Source organism: Bos grunniens, chromosome 15, assembly GCF_055505025.1.
Source record: "Bos grunniens cultivar Pamir isolate PY7600 chromosome 15, Bosgru_T2T1.0, whole genome shotgun sequence".
In the NCBI taxonomy this organism is placed as follows: Eukaryota; Metazoa; Chordata; class Mammalia; order Artiodactyla; family Bovidae; genus Bos; species Bos grunniens.
Window position 1 is genome coordinate 77,401,869 of NC_141179.1, and position 14,466 is coordinate 77,416,334.

Genomic DNA, 14,466 nt, shown 5'->3' on the forward strand with positions numbered 1-14,466 from the left:
GAGGTGGAATTCTGCCTTTTCACTCGAGTCCTGGCTGTGATCATAAAGGACAGCTTTTAACCCTTTTTAACTGAAAGAATGGTGAGTGAAGAAAGGAAACAAATGACCGCGGGTGGCAAGACGCGGTCTTCATTTCAAGAAGGGTTCAGTTAGAGCGCTCCCCGGGGCTTCTGGCCTTAGGCATGGGACCTTAAATTTAATGCTGTTCAACAAGGAAAAGATCTCTTCCCAAAGTGTTCACTATCCCTGATCATCCGGTAATCCAGCTTTTGGGATACATGTTACTGTGCTCATAGGGCCTTCCTAGGAGGTTAACTCGAATCTCAGCCATGTTACCTACCACTTTCTCACTGCTTTCTTCAGAAAGAAAGAGAGACCTCCACCTGCTTATACTACCAGATACTGCGGAACATGTGAGAGAACATAGATTCCAGAGTCAGAGAGGCTGGAGTTCAAGTCCTGGTTCTACCACTAACTCTACAACTTTGAGCGAGTTAGTTCATGCCAGAGTCTCAGTTTCCTCATCCATAAAATGGGAATAACAATAGTTTTACCGCAAAGGGTTTTGTAAAGATCAAACGAAATAATCTGGGACTTCCCTGGTGGTCCAGCGGCGCAGACTCTGCAGTCCCAGTGCCAGGGGCCTGGGTTTGGTCCCTTGTCAGGAAACTAGATCCCAGTGCCGCAACTAAGACCCCGTGCAGACAAATACATAAATAAATGCTTTTTTTTTTCTTTTTAAAAAATGTTTTAAATTTTAAAAATCCATGTAAACTTCTTAGCAAAGGGCCAGCACACAGCGAAAGCTTTATAAAAATACAGCCACCACTCACTGAATATTTACCACGTGCTCTCCAAATACTCTTCTAAAATACTTTTCTTATGCTACATCACTGAAGGCTCTCAATAGTCCTGGGAGGTGTCTGTTATTATTATCACCATCTTACAGGTGAGGACTCTGAGACCCAGGGAGGAGTAGTCTGTTGACAAGTCATACAGATACTAAGGGTTGGAGCCAGCACTCACACACAGGCAGGTCAATTCCAGACCCTCTGCTCTTAATCCCCTCATGCTCCTGCCTCCCAATACATGGTATTGCTATTATGAGAGTTTCCAAATCTCTGAGATCCAAAAAGGGAATTGGTAATACTGGAATTTCCGAGTCCTTCTTTCTGCAGTCTCATTTAGCAAATGCACAGAGAGTTTATGGATTTCAAGCAGTGACCCCTCCTTCTGGCTACTGCCAAGGCTAAAGGCCCATTCCCCTTGCTCTAAGGTCAAGTAGCGAAGCAAGGAGAGTTTGGAACCCTAGGCCTTTGAATGAGCGCCTCAGTATTGTGTTGGTCCAGAAAAAGGCAGGACTCCACACAACAAATGATTAAATTCCGCGGTTTCTCTTAGCAGTTTGCAAGCTACTTTTGCACACACACTTGTGTTCTCATTTAATCATTACAGCCGTACCCTTTTAACAGGTAAGTCATCTGCTTTGGCCGAGGTCATAGGTTAAGTAGGAGAGCCAGGAGGGCAGCCCCATTCTGATCCTTAGACCAATATTCTTCTGTTCCTATGGTCTCAGCATCCGGACTTTCAGTAAAGCTTCTCACTGAGGCACACTCAAGTTGGAGAGGCACTGCTCCTCACCACCTCACAGAACGCTCAGCTCAGGAGGGACCACACCTTCCCGGAGGCCCAAGGTGTCCAGTGACTATACACAGCTACAGAGCAGCTTTTTCAAGTTGAACCAGAAATGAGAAGGCTTAAGGGCTGTCCTATGAGTACAGGGATATGACAGCTCTCGCAGCCTGGAAGTGATTACAATGGGAAAGGGAGAGAGCATCACTTATATAAGTGAAAGACGTTTTTCTTTTTTCAAAAATATTTGTTTGTTTGGCTGTACCAGGTCTCAGTTGCAGCATTTGGGATCCTTCCATCTTTGTCACAGCATGCGGGTTCTTTAGCTGCAACATGCGGGATCTAGGTCCCTGAGCAGGGATCAAACCCAGGCCCCCTGCCTTGGGAACACAGGGTTTTAGCCACTGGGCCACCAGGAATGGTTTTCTTAAACACTGTTCTTTTCTCCAATGCTGTCTTCTTTTCTATCAACTGGCAGCCATGATGAAGATACAAACCTTATTTAATGAGGATAAGTTGTTTGAAATGACCCTAAACTACACCCAGGCCAATCAAGAGACCAATCCTTGGGCAGGTTACTCAGCTTACTTGGGCAGTATCTCCCACTGAAAGGGAGGCCCGTGCCGCAAGACAAAACTGACATAACCGAAAGGGGTAGCAGCCAAAAGCCACATGGAAATGGATCTGGTCTCACCCAAGAGACACCTGGAGTCAGGAGAGACCCGGGTTTCTATACAGCCATTGTTTGAGAGGACAGACCTTGCACACGAAAAAAAAAAACTCTGGAACCAATACCAAACAAGGAAAATGGTTGAGAGCAGGAGGCCAGGACGTGAACCCCCTCCTGATGCTGCCCAACCTGGATCCGTGGAGCCTGACTTAACTGAAAGCGTCTGCCCTGTGCCCAGGGGCCCCTGGTGTCTCCTCTATGGCAGCACTTAGCCCACTGTGGGACCACTGTTCTCCTACTAGACCAGAAGTCTCTTGGCAGTTGGAACTGTATGATATGGAGCTTTGTATCTGTATTCAGTGCGTCGCTCAATGCTTGCATGTAGTATGGATCATATAAGTTTGTAAAATTAAAAAAAAAAAAAAAACAAATTCCTTGAGAATCCTGTGAGAGCTGAAGTCAGAGGAAAAGAGGAAGCCCAGAACATGAGTAATAAAAGTGGTTATTTCCGACTTACCCTATACTCAAGAAAGCAAGAATCTTCTTTTTAAAGAGGCTACCTACTTGTATCCAGGCAAAGTTTAAGTTCACTCCTTTCTCCAAAAAGAGTTCCTTTCATTTGCTGTGTTATCAGGCTGAGTTACTGACGTCCATAACTTTCCGTATCTCTGTCTCTTGATCCCTAGAGGCCAATCTTACCTAGTTTGAAAATCTATCTGATAAACTCTTCTCCTCGAGGGCCCTCTCAAAAGTGACACCATGAGACACATGACTATCAGTCCCAGCAAGTTCAGTCCTCTCTTGCCAGTTTCAAACACAGAAAAGAAGTAAGGTCAGCTTCCAAAGTTTTGAGGCAGAAGAGCATAGTGTCAAGAACACAGGAACATAACGAAGCTAGTTACTGGCCATCGGACCTGGGCATGTTATTTAATTTCTACCTTAGCTTTTCATTTGGAAAACTGGGATAAGAGCCCCTACCTCCCATGGGTGTTATGAGAATTGAATTAGTTAATTCATAAAAAACCCTTAGCATATACTAAGCTCTCAATAAATGACGGCGCCTACTATTACTTTTACAGAATCTGACTCACTCAGCCTGTCTTATCCAGCCACCCCTTGATTAAGCCCTAATATTTCAGGGCTTGAGACGTCTAAAAACTCGACTGTCTGCCAAGCTGCAGTGCTGCTCCCATGTGTTAAGTTGGCGGCGTAAGTGGCCTCAGGAAGAGACGGGGGAGAGTCCTGTGACCACGGTCCCGCTTTACGGCCCTTCTCTGGGGGAGCTTGAAGTACATGGCATCCTTTATCCTTACCTAATCTGTCATCATCCAATTCCTAGGAGGCAAGCATAGACAAGAGCATTTAGAACCTAAATTTCAGAGCAACTTAGACATGGATTAGTTTCCTTTTTTGTGAAATGGGGGTGGTGGTAGTACCCATTTCATAGGGTTGATAGGAGGTTTAAATGAAATAATACATACAAAGTACATCATAGCAGCTACTTTTTGTTGTTGTTGCTGTTAATACCACCATCTCCATCTGCATCTTCTCTCTCAACCCAGTAATGTAGCTGTGTCTCCGTACAGGTCTTCAGAAGTCTCCTCACCCTGCCCAGGAGCTCAGTCAACAAGACTCCACAAATCCAGCAGGGCTTGGAGGCGGCTGTGCTCACTGAGAGGCTGCTCAGAATATTGCTCTCCCCTCCCCCTACATCTCAAAACCCAAGGCCCACAGGATAACACATGGCTTCAAAGAGCAACAAACCACATCTCCTGGGAGCTTTTTAAAGCCTCCCTCCATCAAAAAAAAAAAAAAAAAAAAAGCACCCGATAGGTAATTCTTTATGCACTGGGATTCTCTGAGAAGATGAAGACTGAAAACAGAGAGGAGAGGTCAATCTGAGATAAAACAGAGACCAGTCCTGATCAGGGTCTTCTGGTTTAGGATAGATATAAAAGAGTCTATTCTAAGAGCCAGTGTGGATTAGAGGGTTAACAGCTCAGGCTCTGGGTTCAGATCCTGGGGCAGTTACTCACTAGCTGTATGACAGCAAATGGCCCAAGCCTTACCTTCCCGTCTGTAAGACAGGAATCTAACAGAATCTTCCTAGTAAGGATACGGTGAGGAGTAAATGTGATAAAACATGCTAACACTTATCACAGCGCCGGCAATACAGAAAAGAGATTCACCAGTGTTAACTGCCCCAGAAGTCCATTTGTCATTTTTGGACTACATGTCCCAACTTGCTATGCAAAAATGGTCGCCAGAGATCACTCCCAGAGGAGCAGAAATTCTCATTTGGGGGAGGTATATTTTAAAGCCATTCACTTTTTTTCCTTCTCTGAACCTGTGGCTGAAATTTCTTGTTTAAACAGCAGGTAAGTGTGGGGTTGTGGGGAGGGGGGAGTGGAAAGAGGAGGAACCTCTCCTTTCTTATTTGCTTTGTTGCTGTTGTTGCTAAGTTGTGTCCGACTCTTTTGCGACCCCAAGGACTGATAGCCTGCCAGGCTCCTCTGTCCACGGGATTTTCCTGGCAAGCATACTGGAGTGGGTTGCCAGTTCCTTCTCCAGGGGATCTTCCCAATCCAGGGATTGAACCCACGTCTCCTGCTTGGCAGGCAGATTCCTTACCATTCAGCCACCTGGGAAGCCCTTCTTATTTGCTAGATGTATGGCTATTAGAACCCAGCATCTGTATTTGATTTCCAGCAGGCCGTAGTCAACCCAACAGAAAAACTCTCTCTCGTCCTCATCCAGGCCATGGTGACAGTCGGCTCCCCAGGCTGGGGCCAAGGAGGGGACTATTCGGAGCATTTCCCCTACCCCTTGCCCTGCAGGCCGGGCAGGAAGTGGAGCAACTGAGCAAGGAGAGATCACTGGAGCTCCTTCCAACCTCGAAGCGTCTTTGCTGCTGCTGCTGCTGTGTTGCTTCAGTCGTGTCCGACTCTGTGCAACCCCATAGACGGCAGCCCACCAGGCCTCCTGTCCCTGGGATTCTCCAGGCAAGAACACTGGAGTGGGTTGCCATTTCCTTCTCCAATGCATGAAAGTGAAAAGTGAAAGTGAAGTCGCTCAGTCGTGTCCGACTCTAGCGACCCCATGGACTGCAGCCTACCAGGCTCCTCCGTCCATGGGATTTTCTAGGCAAAAGTACTGGAGTGGAGTGCCATTGCCTTTTCTGAGAAGCGTCTTTATTTCACTGCTAATCAGGTGTCTCTCTACCCTGTACCTGCCTGGCCCTTCACCCAGATGGGAGGCGGTGGGGGACCCTCTCCTCCACCAAAAGGTTCTAGGGCCAGGAGCTTCCCCAGCCCCAGAAAACCTCCAGTGATAAATCATGCAGCAGCACCTTTGTGCTGCCTCTCCGCCAGATGGGAGGTTTGCTCCCAGGCTTTTGTTTCCGGCTTTGCTCGCAACTCCGATCCTCCCGGCTCTGCACAGAGGTGAGGGGGGAGCTCCGGTGGGCTGTGTCTGGGCTTGCAGCGAGTCCCCGGCGAGGCTTTCTTCACTGGGGCTTGGGCAGCGCCCTTCCCCTCCTCACTCTAACCTGAACGAGCAGGGAGCAGGGTGTCAGGGCAGCTGGTGGGCGATCCACTCAGCTGTGAGCGAGGATGGGAATGCCTACGTGCCGTGAAAGAATGAAGTTTGCTCTGAAGGGCGTAAAAGGTGCCCAAGGGCACCAAGGATGTTTGCTTCTTGCTAAATCAAAAATGCAGAACAGAAAATGGAGTCAAAGGACTGCCGGGAAAGCTAGAGAATCAGCTCTTTTGAACGGCTGCTCTTGGCTGCTCTTGGTTACGGTCAACTTTCCGCAACTCCCCCGCACCCCCCCACCCAACCATCACATCAGTGGCACCAACTTATACGGAAAAAACAAAGACACTACAGGGGTCAAACTCGACGGGTGGAGAGGCTGGGGGCTGGGTCATGGGCTTGAGACTCCAATCTATTCTCCCTGCATCCCGACAGGATTCCGGATTGAAGACAGTAGTCGTGAAGGAAGGCAGCCCCACAGCGGCCCGGCCCCCAAATTGGGGCAATTACTACCTTATGAGCTCTGGGGCTTGTCCTTTCCCAGGCCAGTGGGAGGAAGAGCCTGGAATTCTAAATGGTTGCAGCTCCAGGAGACCTCTGCCAGCACCTCTCACCCTGGGTCACAGCAACCTTAGGGCGAGATGGCTGGCTGCAACCCCGACTACGGGGATGCTCTCAGAGGAAAGCCCCGCCTCCCAGGCTCTGACCCAGGGGAACTGAGTCAGAGTGAGCCCGCTAGACTCGCAGCAGAGCTCCACAGACTTCTTTTCTGAAGTGTGGATAGGAGAGAAATATGCTTAAGTTTCATTAGATGTTCAAGGGGGTAAAGAAAGGGCATGATCTTAAAAAAAAGAGAAAGAGCAAAAACCAGCTTAACTGAATGAAGGGCTGAGCCTCCATTTTAGCACAAGACACTGCAGTTTAACTACTTGTTTGCCTGATTCCCATAGCCCAAAGGTGAAACCCATCTCTAATCCATTTCTGCAAGCACACTAGCAAACAACCAACATTTATCTGTGGGACTCTGTGCTGAATGGTTTGAACGTACTATTATCTCATTTAATTTTTACAGGATCCTTGCATGATAGTTTATTACTATTCCAGCCCTTTCCTTACAGATATGAACCCTGAAGTTCAAGGTGATCAAGTGTTTTATACAGGATCACCAAGACATGGTGGAGCCAAGATTCAAACTGCCTGCGCTTCTTGATCATGGAGCTGTGCATGCAGGGATTAGATTAGCACTTGACAAATGTGTGTCCAGGGAATGAATGAACAAATGAATGGGTGCAGAGCCCAGTTCAGGGAATGCTCCTGAGTGTGCTGGGGAAAAAGAACCTGACCCTGTCAGCTCGAAGCTGGAAGGAGAGTGGCAAGCACAGGCATTCATCAGAGCTATTTATAGGGCCAAACCCTGGCTCTGCCAGCCAACCAGTCGTCATGAAGTCTTTCCTGGGACACTGAATCCCACCAGGCTGAGAAAGGGAGAAAGGTTTCCAATATTGAAGATGAGATGGTAATCCAGACACAGTCTGGGGCCAGATGCCCCATGTCCAGACAACTGTGATAAAACTCGTAGTAAATTGTGTCAAGGAATGTAGAGACCGTGGTTGGAACAGGCTAATAGACCTAGTTGGTCACGGGCACGGAATGGTCACGAAAGTATGAGATGTGTCCAAACACAAAAAAAGACAAGACTACTTCTTAGAGTAGTCTCCAAAATTCTGCCCCTCTTTTGGAAGCCCCTAGGATTGATCCTGCCTTCAAAGGAGAAGCAACATAGCCAGCCTCTCACATCTTCCTTCTTCTTAGGGATCAAGATTAGCAGTCAACCCGTAGAAAGAACGAGAAAGGCCAGTAAAACATCCTGTCCTCTGTAACGTCCTGTGTTCTCCGCTGGCCCAGAAGATGGGAAAGTCCAACGTGCTCAGTATCAGACATGGCCTTACTCAGTCGCCTTGCACCTGTCATTCTTAATACCATGTGCCAGTCCCAAAGATGTTATCTGATACTCAACAGGGGACAGAAGAGGAAATCCAAAATCAGCGACAAGCCAGGCATCTTTCACAAGCCCAGTAAGATCAGGGACAAGGTCAACAGAGCACCGTGACAACACCAGACAGAAAGGAGACCAGTCTCAGCTCCACTCTTTGTCACTCAGCCTCACAATAACCCTCTATGTACCAAAACTTACCTGAAAGAGATCTCCAAGACAAACAGGGTTTTCGCTCTTCAAATGGTGGTGGATTGTCTGAGGTCTCACCTCAACCCTCAACAGGAAGATACCCAGAGCTATTACCAGTTATCAAGTTTCCTTCCAAAAATCTTTAGGAGTATTACACAGGTTCAGGCCAATCCCACAGGCTCTAGGAAAAGTCCCAAGTACTAGCAGCATCCAAATAAGTGCCTTGAATTTTAGTGTCTTGAATTCATTCCTAGTTGAGGTCAGATCTGTCTAACTGATCGACTATGACACACTGACTTCCCCCTTGAGCCCCTGGAACATAGGTATTTTTGGTTGAGTGACTGCTCAGTCTCACTGGTGAACCATGAATCTGTCTCTTCCAAGCCTCCGAGGATGGCACAGCAGCAGGCTAGGCAAAGTTTAGATCTTGGTGCCACTGAGGGTCCTTGGGCACATACACAGAGAGCCTCCCATGCCTTGAAGTTTCCATTAAATATCTTGACCTTGAAAAGAACCCGAAGAGTGACCAAGAACCCTCCTATCCTTCTTTTGTGAAGCACAGAATATACACAATTTTCTACCCCGGTTCTCAATGCAAATGTAGTGTATGCAGTTTTGACAGCTCTGGAGCAATAAAATCCTCTTGGCCAGTCTCCCCCGGAACCTTCCAGCTCCCCTTTCCCTAGGGCAGAAGGCGACAATCTCCTCTCTGGCTTTGTTGGTATCCGTTTTAGCGCCCGCCCCACCCCCCCTTTTTTTTTCCTTCAGTGCCATGCCATTTCCCTTGATCTTTTTCAAAACTTCCTCCAGGGGGCAGGGAGGAAAGCTCCCTCCTCTTGCTTCGCAGCCCGAAGGGGAAAAGCCCCCAAAAAGCATAGCTGTCCCTTTAAGGGGCCCATGTGGTGGGAAGAGCAGCTACATTCCTACCCTAGTAGGGCCGCTGTCCCGACACGCCAAAGAGGCTACAAATAACCTTCGAGGAGAGAACCCCGGAGGGGGAGAGGACAGTCCAGAGAGGAACGTGGTTACCGCGCTGCTACTCCGAGAGGAAGAGTTAAGCGCTCGGTGGGCTTAGTGTGGGCATGGAAAAAGTCACTGAAAACCCACGGGTTGTCTAAATAACAGGCAGAGAACTCTGTTTTGGATTTGGGAGGTAAACCAATCTTTAAAACAAGTGCTCAGGCATCTCCACGCCCTGCCAGGCAAGTTCCGAAATCTGCACTATTTCCACACGCGCTCCCTTTACGTTAAAGAAAGAATCGGCTACGAGGCCGTGGTCTCCAGTCCCCATCACTCTGAACCCCGTCCAGCGCCTCATCCCGGCGGCGGGGGGAGACTGGGAAGACTCAGATTCCACCACCACCGTCTCCCCACCCCCCCACACCTCGCTTGAACAGATGTGGGTGAATAGGGTTGGGGTTCAAAGATCAAAGTTCTTTGATCTTCGGGCACCAACTAGAGGCAGCTGCTAAATCACGGGGTGCACCCACGGTCGTAGCCGGCTGCCGAGAAACAGATTCCACCGGAGCCGTCATCGCACACAACAGTTGCGTTGGGGCACCAAACAAGTTATTAATAAGGAGCAGATGAGGCAGCAGTCCTTTTGCCATCCCTCCAGCTCCCCCGAGGGCCACCGCGCGGGCCGGGGGCTGGGGTGGGGGGCTGCCTGGTAAGGTTCGGCGACACCCGCCCCCCTGTCCCAGCAAGGACGGATCTGCGGGAGCCTTCCAGCAGTTTCTTCCCTCTGTCCCTCTGCCCCCTTTTCCAACCCTGTTTCCCCCTCCCCCTCCTCCGGGAAGGATCCAGGGCAGGAAACTGATTGGTCACAGCCAGGAGAGGGAACCCAAAACACCACTAAGTGGGGATGCTGCGAGCGAGCAGTGCCCGAGGACCCTCGGCGGGAGCGTGGTCCGGAGTCCGAGCAGCTGCTCCTCGAATCGGGAGGAATCCCCTGAGCTCAAGTATTCAGATTCCACTGGAGCCTCTCTTCTCAATCCTCCTGAGACCCCCCTCCACCCCGGACCCTGGAAGGAAGACTATTTACAATTTGTGTTTTAGCGACCATCCTTCCCCGCCTTTCTTCGCACACATTCATTCGCACCAAAGACACAGAGACCGTGGGTCAACCCGAAACGGAAAGCACCCCAGCTCTTCAAAGAGCAGCGAGGGAAGGAGGGGGCGAGCGCCTTGGATCTCCCCCCGACCCCCTCCCCCCCCCCAACACACACACCCTCCACCCAGCCTGGCCCAGACCCGAGCCCGGGGAGCTCCTCGGTCGCCACTGCCCCATCTCGGGCTGGAGGAGTCGGGGGCGGGGGGGTGGAGAGCTCCCGGTCCCTTTCCCCGGCACACGATCTCCGGGCGAAATGCTTGGAGTGAGAGGGCGAGGGGCTCTCAGGCCCCAGCCCGCGCCGTTCAGCTCTCGGAAGGTTGAGTCCTGCAGCGGCCGGAGCCCGGGGACAAACTTTCCTGGCTGGCGGGTGCGCGCGAGCGCGGCGGCGCCGCTTACCGTGTGCGCAGAGCAGGGCGCCAAGCAGCAGCGCGCCGCACGGCCGCCTCATGGTGCCGCCGCCGGCGCTCCCTGCCGGCCCGGGGGTTCCGCCGGCTCCCGCGGGACGGCGCGCCGGAGGGTATCGGCGGAGGCTCCCCGCTCAGGGCCCGCGTCCCGGTCCACGGCTGCGGGCGCGCCCCGCCGGTCGCCTCCGGCTTGCTGCTGCCTCCAGTGCGGGCCGAGCCGAAGCCGCCCCGCCAGGGGACCGGGAGGGGGGTGTCCCGGGCCCTGCCGCCCCGCCCCCAGCGCCGCAGCCCCCGCCACCGCCACCGCGCCTGGTCCCGCCCCCCGCGCCGGCCCGGCCCCTTCCCGCCCTCGGCCCCCGCCTCCCGGTCCCCGGACCCCACCCGCCGGCGCCTCCAGCGCTGGCCCAGTTCCTCTGCAAGCCACCCCCACATTCCTAGCCCTCGAGAGAGCCCCCCCACCCACCCCACGCACTGTCCCCGTTACTACTGCTCGAATGTCCTTAACTTAAAAAAAAAAAAAAAAAGGGTGTCATCGAAGCGGCAACTCTCGGATCCCCGCTCACTCTAGTTCTGGGCCAGAGTGGTGCACCCAAGCTGACCCGAGTCGCCTGGACGTGACCCCGGCCCCTCTACCGGCCCCGAGTCCAGACTTCATTGATGTCTCAGGATACGCAAGGCTTGCTAATGCAGAATCCTCTCGGGCTTTACGGACATCAAACAAGGGCCATCAGGAGGCCTGGAGTGCTGCATCTTCACTAGCGTTCCCACTGTCAAAATTCCTTTTCTGAGATTTTTCTCCGCCCCTGCCCTCCCTCCCGCCACCCCGGCCCCCAGTCTAGGCAGCGCTGTTCGAGGGCTAAAGAATTCCACGACCTCCCCTTTTCATGTACTCATTTCCTGAGGTGGTTGTCTGGGTCCTGTCGCCCCAGCTCAGACGTCCAGAATTGGCCAGACGTAGTTCCTCCTCGCTGTCTTTGTAAATCAGCGTGGTTAGCCTCTTCACCTTCTTTGACTTTCTGATCCTGGCAAGGAAGGAAGGGGGTAAGGAAGTTAAGTCTTTACTTGCAGTGGTATCCTCTCAGAGACCTCAGCCTCCTCCCAGCTCCAGTCTCTAGAGCCTTCTAGCAATATTTAACTTTGGGGTTAGTATATAAAGTTATAAATTTCTCTCTTGTCTTTGCTTCGTGGCCTGTGCCTCTCTCTAGCATATATTAATAATATGGATTAATTTTGTTACCACCTTCCATTTTCTAGGTTGAATCTTGTCCTGCTTCTTTTGTCCAAGTCCCTGACGTCCTTCGGTTCGGTTCAGTTGCTCAGTCGTGTCCGACTCTTTGGGACCCCATAGAATGCAGCACACCAGGCCTCCCTGTCCATCACCAACTGCCAGAGCTTACTCAAACTCATGTCCATTGGGTCGGTGATGCCATCCAACCATCTCATCCTCTGTTGTTCTCTTCTCCTCCTGCCTTCATTCTTTCCCAGCATCAGGGTCTTTTCCAGTGAGTCAGTTCTTTGCATCAGGTCACCAAAGTATTGGAGCTTCCTTAAGGTCCTGTATACCATTTTTCTATCCAAGCTAGTATGCTAGCAGTTTCTGCCTTTGGGTCATCAGCGATTTTCTTAAACCACTTTCCTCTCACTAGTAAATAGAGTCAGAAAGCCCCAAATACCTCATGTTAGCCGAGGGGAAAGTAATTTGGTACAGTGCAAAGAGAATATTAGATTTCTCCGATGCATTGGTCACCATTTCATCCTTGCTTGTCTGCAATTTTTCCAAGGATTTCACTTCAAATTATCATCTTTGACCAAAGCTAACATTAAGTTCGCAATAGCAAGAAAGAAATCCAGTATTCACTACTTCTTAGCCAGTATTTCTCTATTCTGTTTTGCCTGAAATTTTTACACAGATGAAATGTGGTTAAACTAACGTCACCATGGTAACTAACACAGGCGTTTTCTGTGTGTAGTTCTTCTTGCTGTCTGATGGCGGCAGTCGAGTCAGATCAGGTTTACTTGATCTTACTGCTGGGAAAACAGTCAACCTTTAAGACCTGTGTCATCTTAGCCTAAAATCCAAGGAGAAAAAAGTGAAAAGTAGAGGCTGATTCTCAATCCCTCTCCCCACAACATTTTTGATGCAGCTTTCATTGGTCTCAGGGTTTCAGTATATGTTGCTTATGAAGGCTTGCTTTTTGACCTATTGAGGAAGACCTCGTGATTCTGGAGGCCATATTTTTTTTCCCCCACATGAAAACTGAGGACATGTGGTATAATGAATACATTTGTCCCAAAAAATCCAGAACAGGCGGTCACCATACTTTCAGTGTCAGGGGCTTAAGAATTTATAAACAGTTTCCACTCTGCATTCAAAAGACAGGTTCCTTTCCAGAAGGCATGATTTGTGTTGTTTTTCTGAGAGCAAGGAGGCTGGCTGTCCCTCTCTGACTCAGGCTCAAGAGACTGCATTTTCTGTGTGCATCCCAAGCCCTCCTCCTCCATGGTTCGGCACAGTCCTGGTGTACAGAGCCGTCCCCGGCTGCTGTGAGTCACTGGGAATATCAATGGCTAGAAACGAACTTCGTGCATGGTCCCTGGCTGGGTCACCCCCTAGAGTGAGTTAAGTCTTGGCTGTCAGAAACTGCTCTTGTGCCAGGAGGGCTAAGCCATATTTATTTTTACCAGGCCTCTCAGACTTTCTTGTTTGTAGTGAGAGATCCTGAAGAGCATGCTAGAATGGGCTGTTTGTCTCCCTTTTATTGTCCTCTGGGACATGCCCCTAGGAAAGTCGTAGGGGATTGCCAATTCCAGAGGGGGTCTCAGAGGCATTGGTTTCCTCAGAAACACCACCCCCATTTCCTTCATCCTTCTAGGACGGACCAGGGGACTGCATTTCAAAGATCAGAATATTGCCTTGAATTAGACCGTCACTAAATGGCCTTTTCAAAGGACACACAGGAAGTGCTACAGAAACAAAATAGAAATGGGCATTATTTTGATCCATTTGGGTTGGTAGAATCCTCCTCTAACCCAGGCATCATTCGACAACCTGAATTCTAAAAGTAATTCTTCTAAGAGGCTTGACACTTCACACTTTAAACCAGTGATTCTCAATCAGGAATGATTTTTGCCAATATGGGGCAATACCTGATGACATTTTTGGGAGCAAGTATTACTGGTGAATGATGAACAGAGACCAATAAGCAGGATATCTCTCCCCACAGCAAATAATTATCCAGCCCAAAATGTTAATAGTTCTGAGGCTGAGAAACCTTGGTTAAAAAAATTAAGAACATGAGTCTGCAAAAAATTGCTCCATCTCTGGACTCACGTTCTTGTGTGAATGGAGGCGGGAGATCTTAAAGCTATAAAATGGAAAACAAGAGAAAGCACAACTAAAGGAGCTGAAGAGTCTATACCTATCTGTCCAGGGTTGGCTATTACTAGTATTAACTCACCTAGTGGGGGTATTTATTATGAGTATCTTATGTCCCAGGCACTGTAGAAGCAATGGTAACTAGATATATTGCGTCCCTGGAACTTAAAGTCTATGTTGGGGAGGCTACAAGTATACAGAGGCATTAAAAGAATAATCTCACAAATGAATTTAAAGCTATAAATGCTATGGGTATTCAAGGAAATGGACAGAGCCTGTTTAGATTTGGGGGTTCAGGGAAGGCCTGTCAGAGGCACTAACACTCATGCTGAGTAAGATTCACAAGACTAAGAGTGGATGGAGTGGGTCTTCTAGGCAGAAGGAACAGTATGTACAAAGGCCCTGAGCCAGGAAAGAGTCTGTAGAGTTTATAGAAAAATATCAGTAACTTTTTAGTAATGGGTATGCTTCTATCTGGGCTTCCCTGGTGGCTCAGCAGTAATGAATCCGCCTATAATGCAGGAGACACGGATTCGATCCCTGGGTGGGAAA

The 14,466-nt window shown here is 49.8% G+C and overlaps 1 protein-coding gene across 2 annotated transcripts in view; it reads right to left on the minus strand.

Annotated features, from left to right (window-relative positions):
• LRP4 (LDL receptor related protein 4) overlaps window positions 1-10,807 on the minus strand; it is a 53,557-nt gene extending 42,750 nt beyond the window's left edge. For both annotated transcript variants that reach the window (XM_086341403.1, XM_086341402.1), the window contains exon 1: window positions 10,531-10,807. In XM_086341403.1, coding sequence (XP_086197529.1) covers window positions 10,531-10,582 — 52 coding nt within the window. In that variant the 5' untranslated portion in view covers window positions 10,583-10,807. The remainder of the gene's footprint in view (window positions 1-10,530) is intronic.
• Between the last annotated feature and the right edge of the window lie 3,659 nt (window positions 10,808-14,466).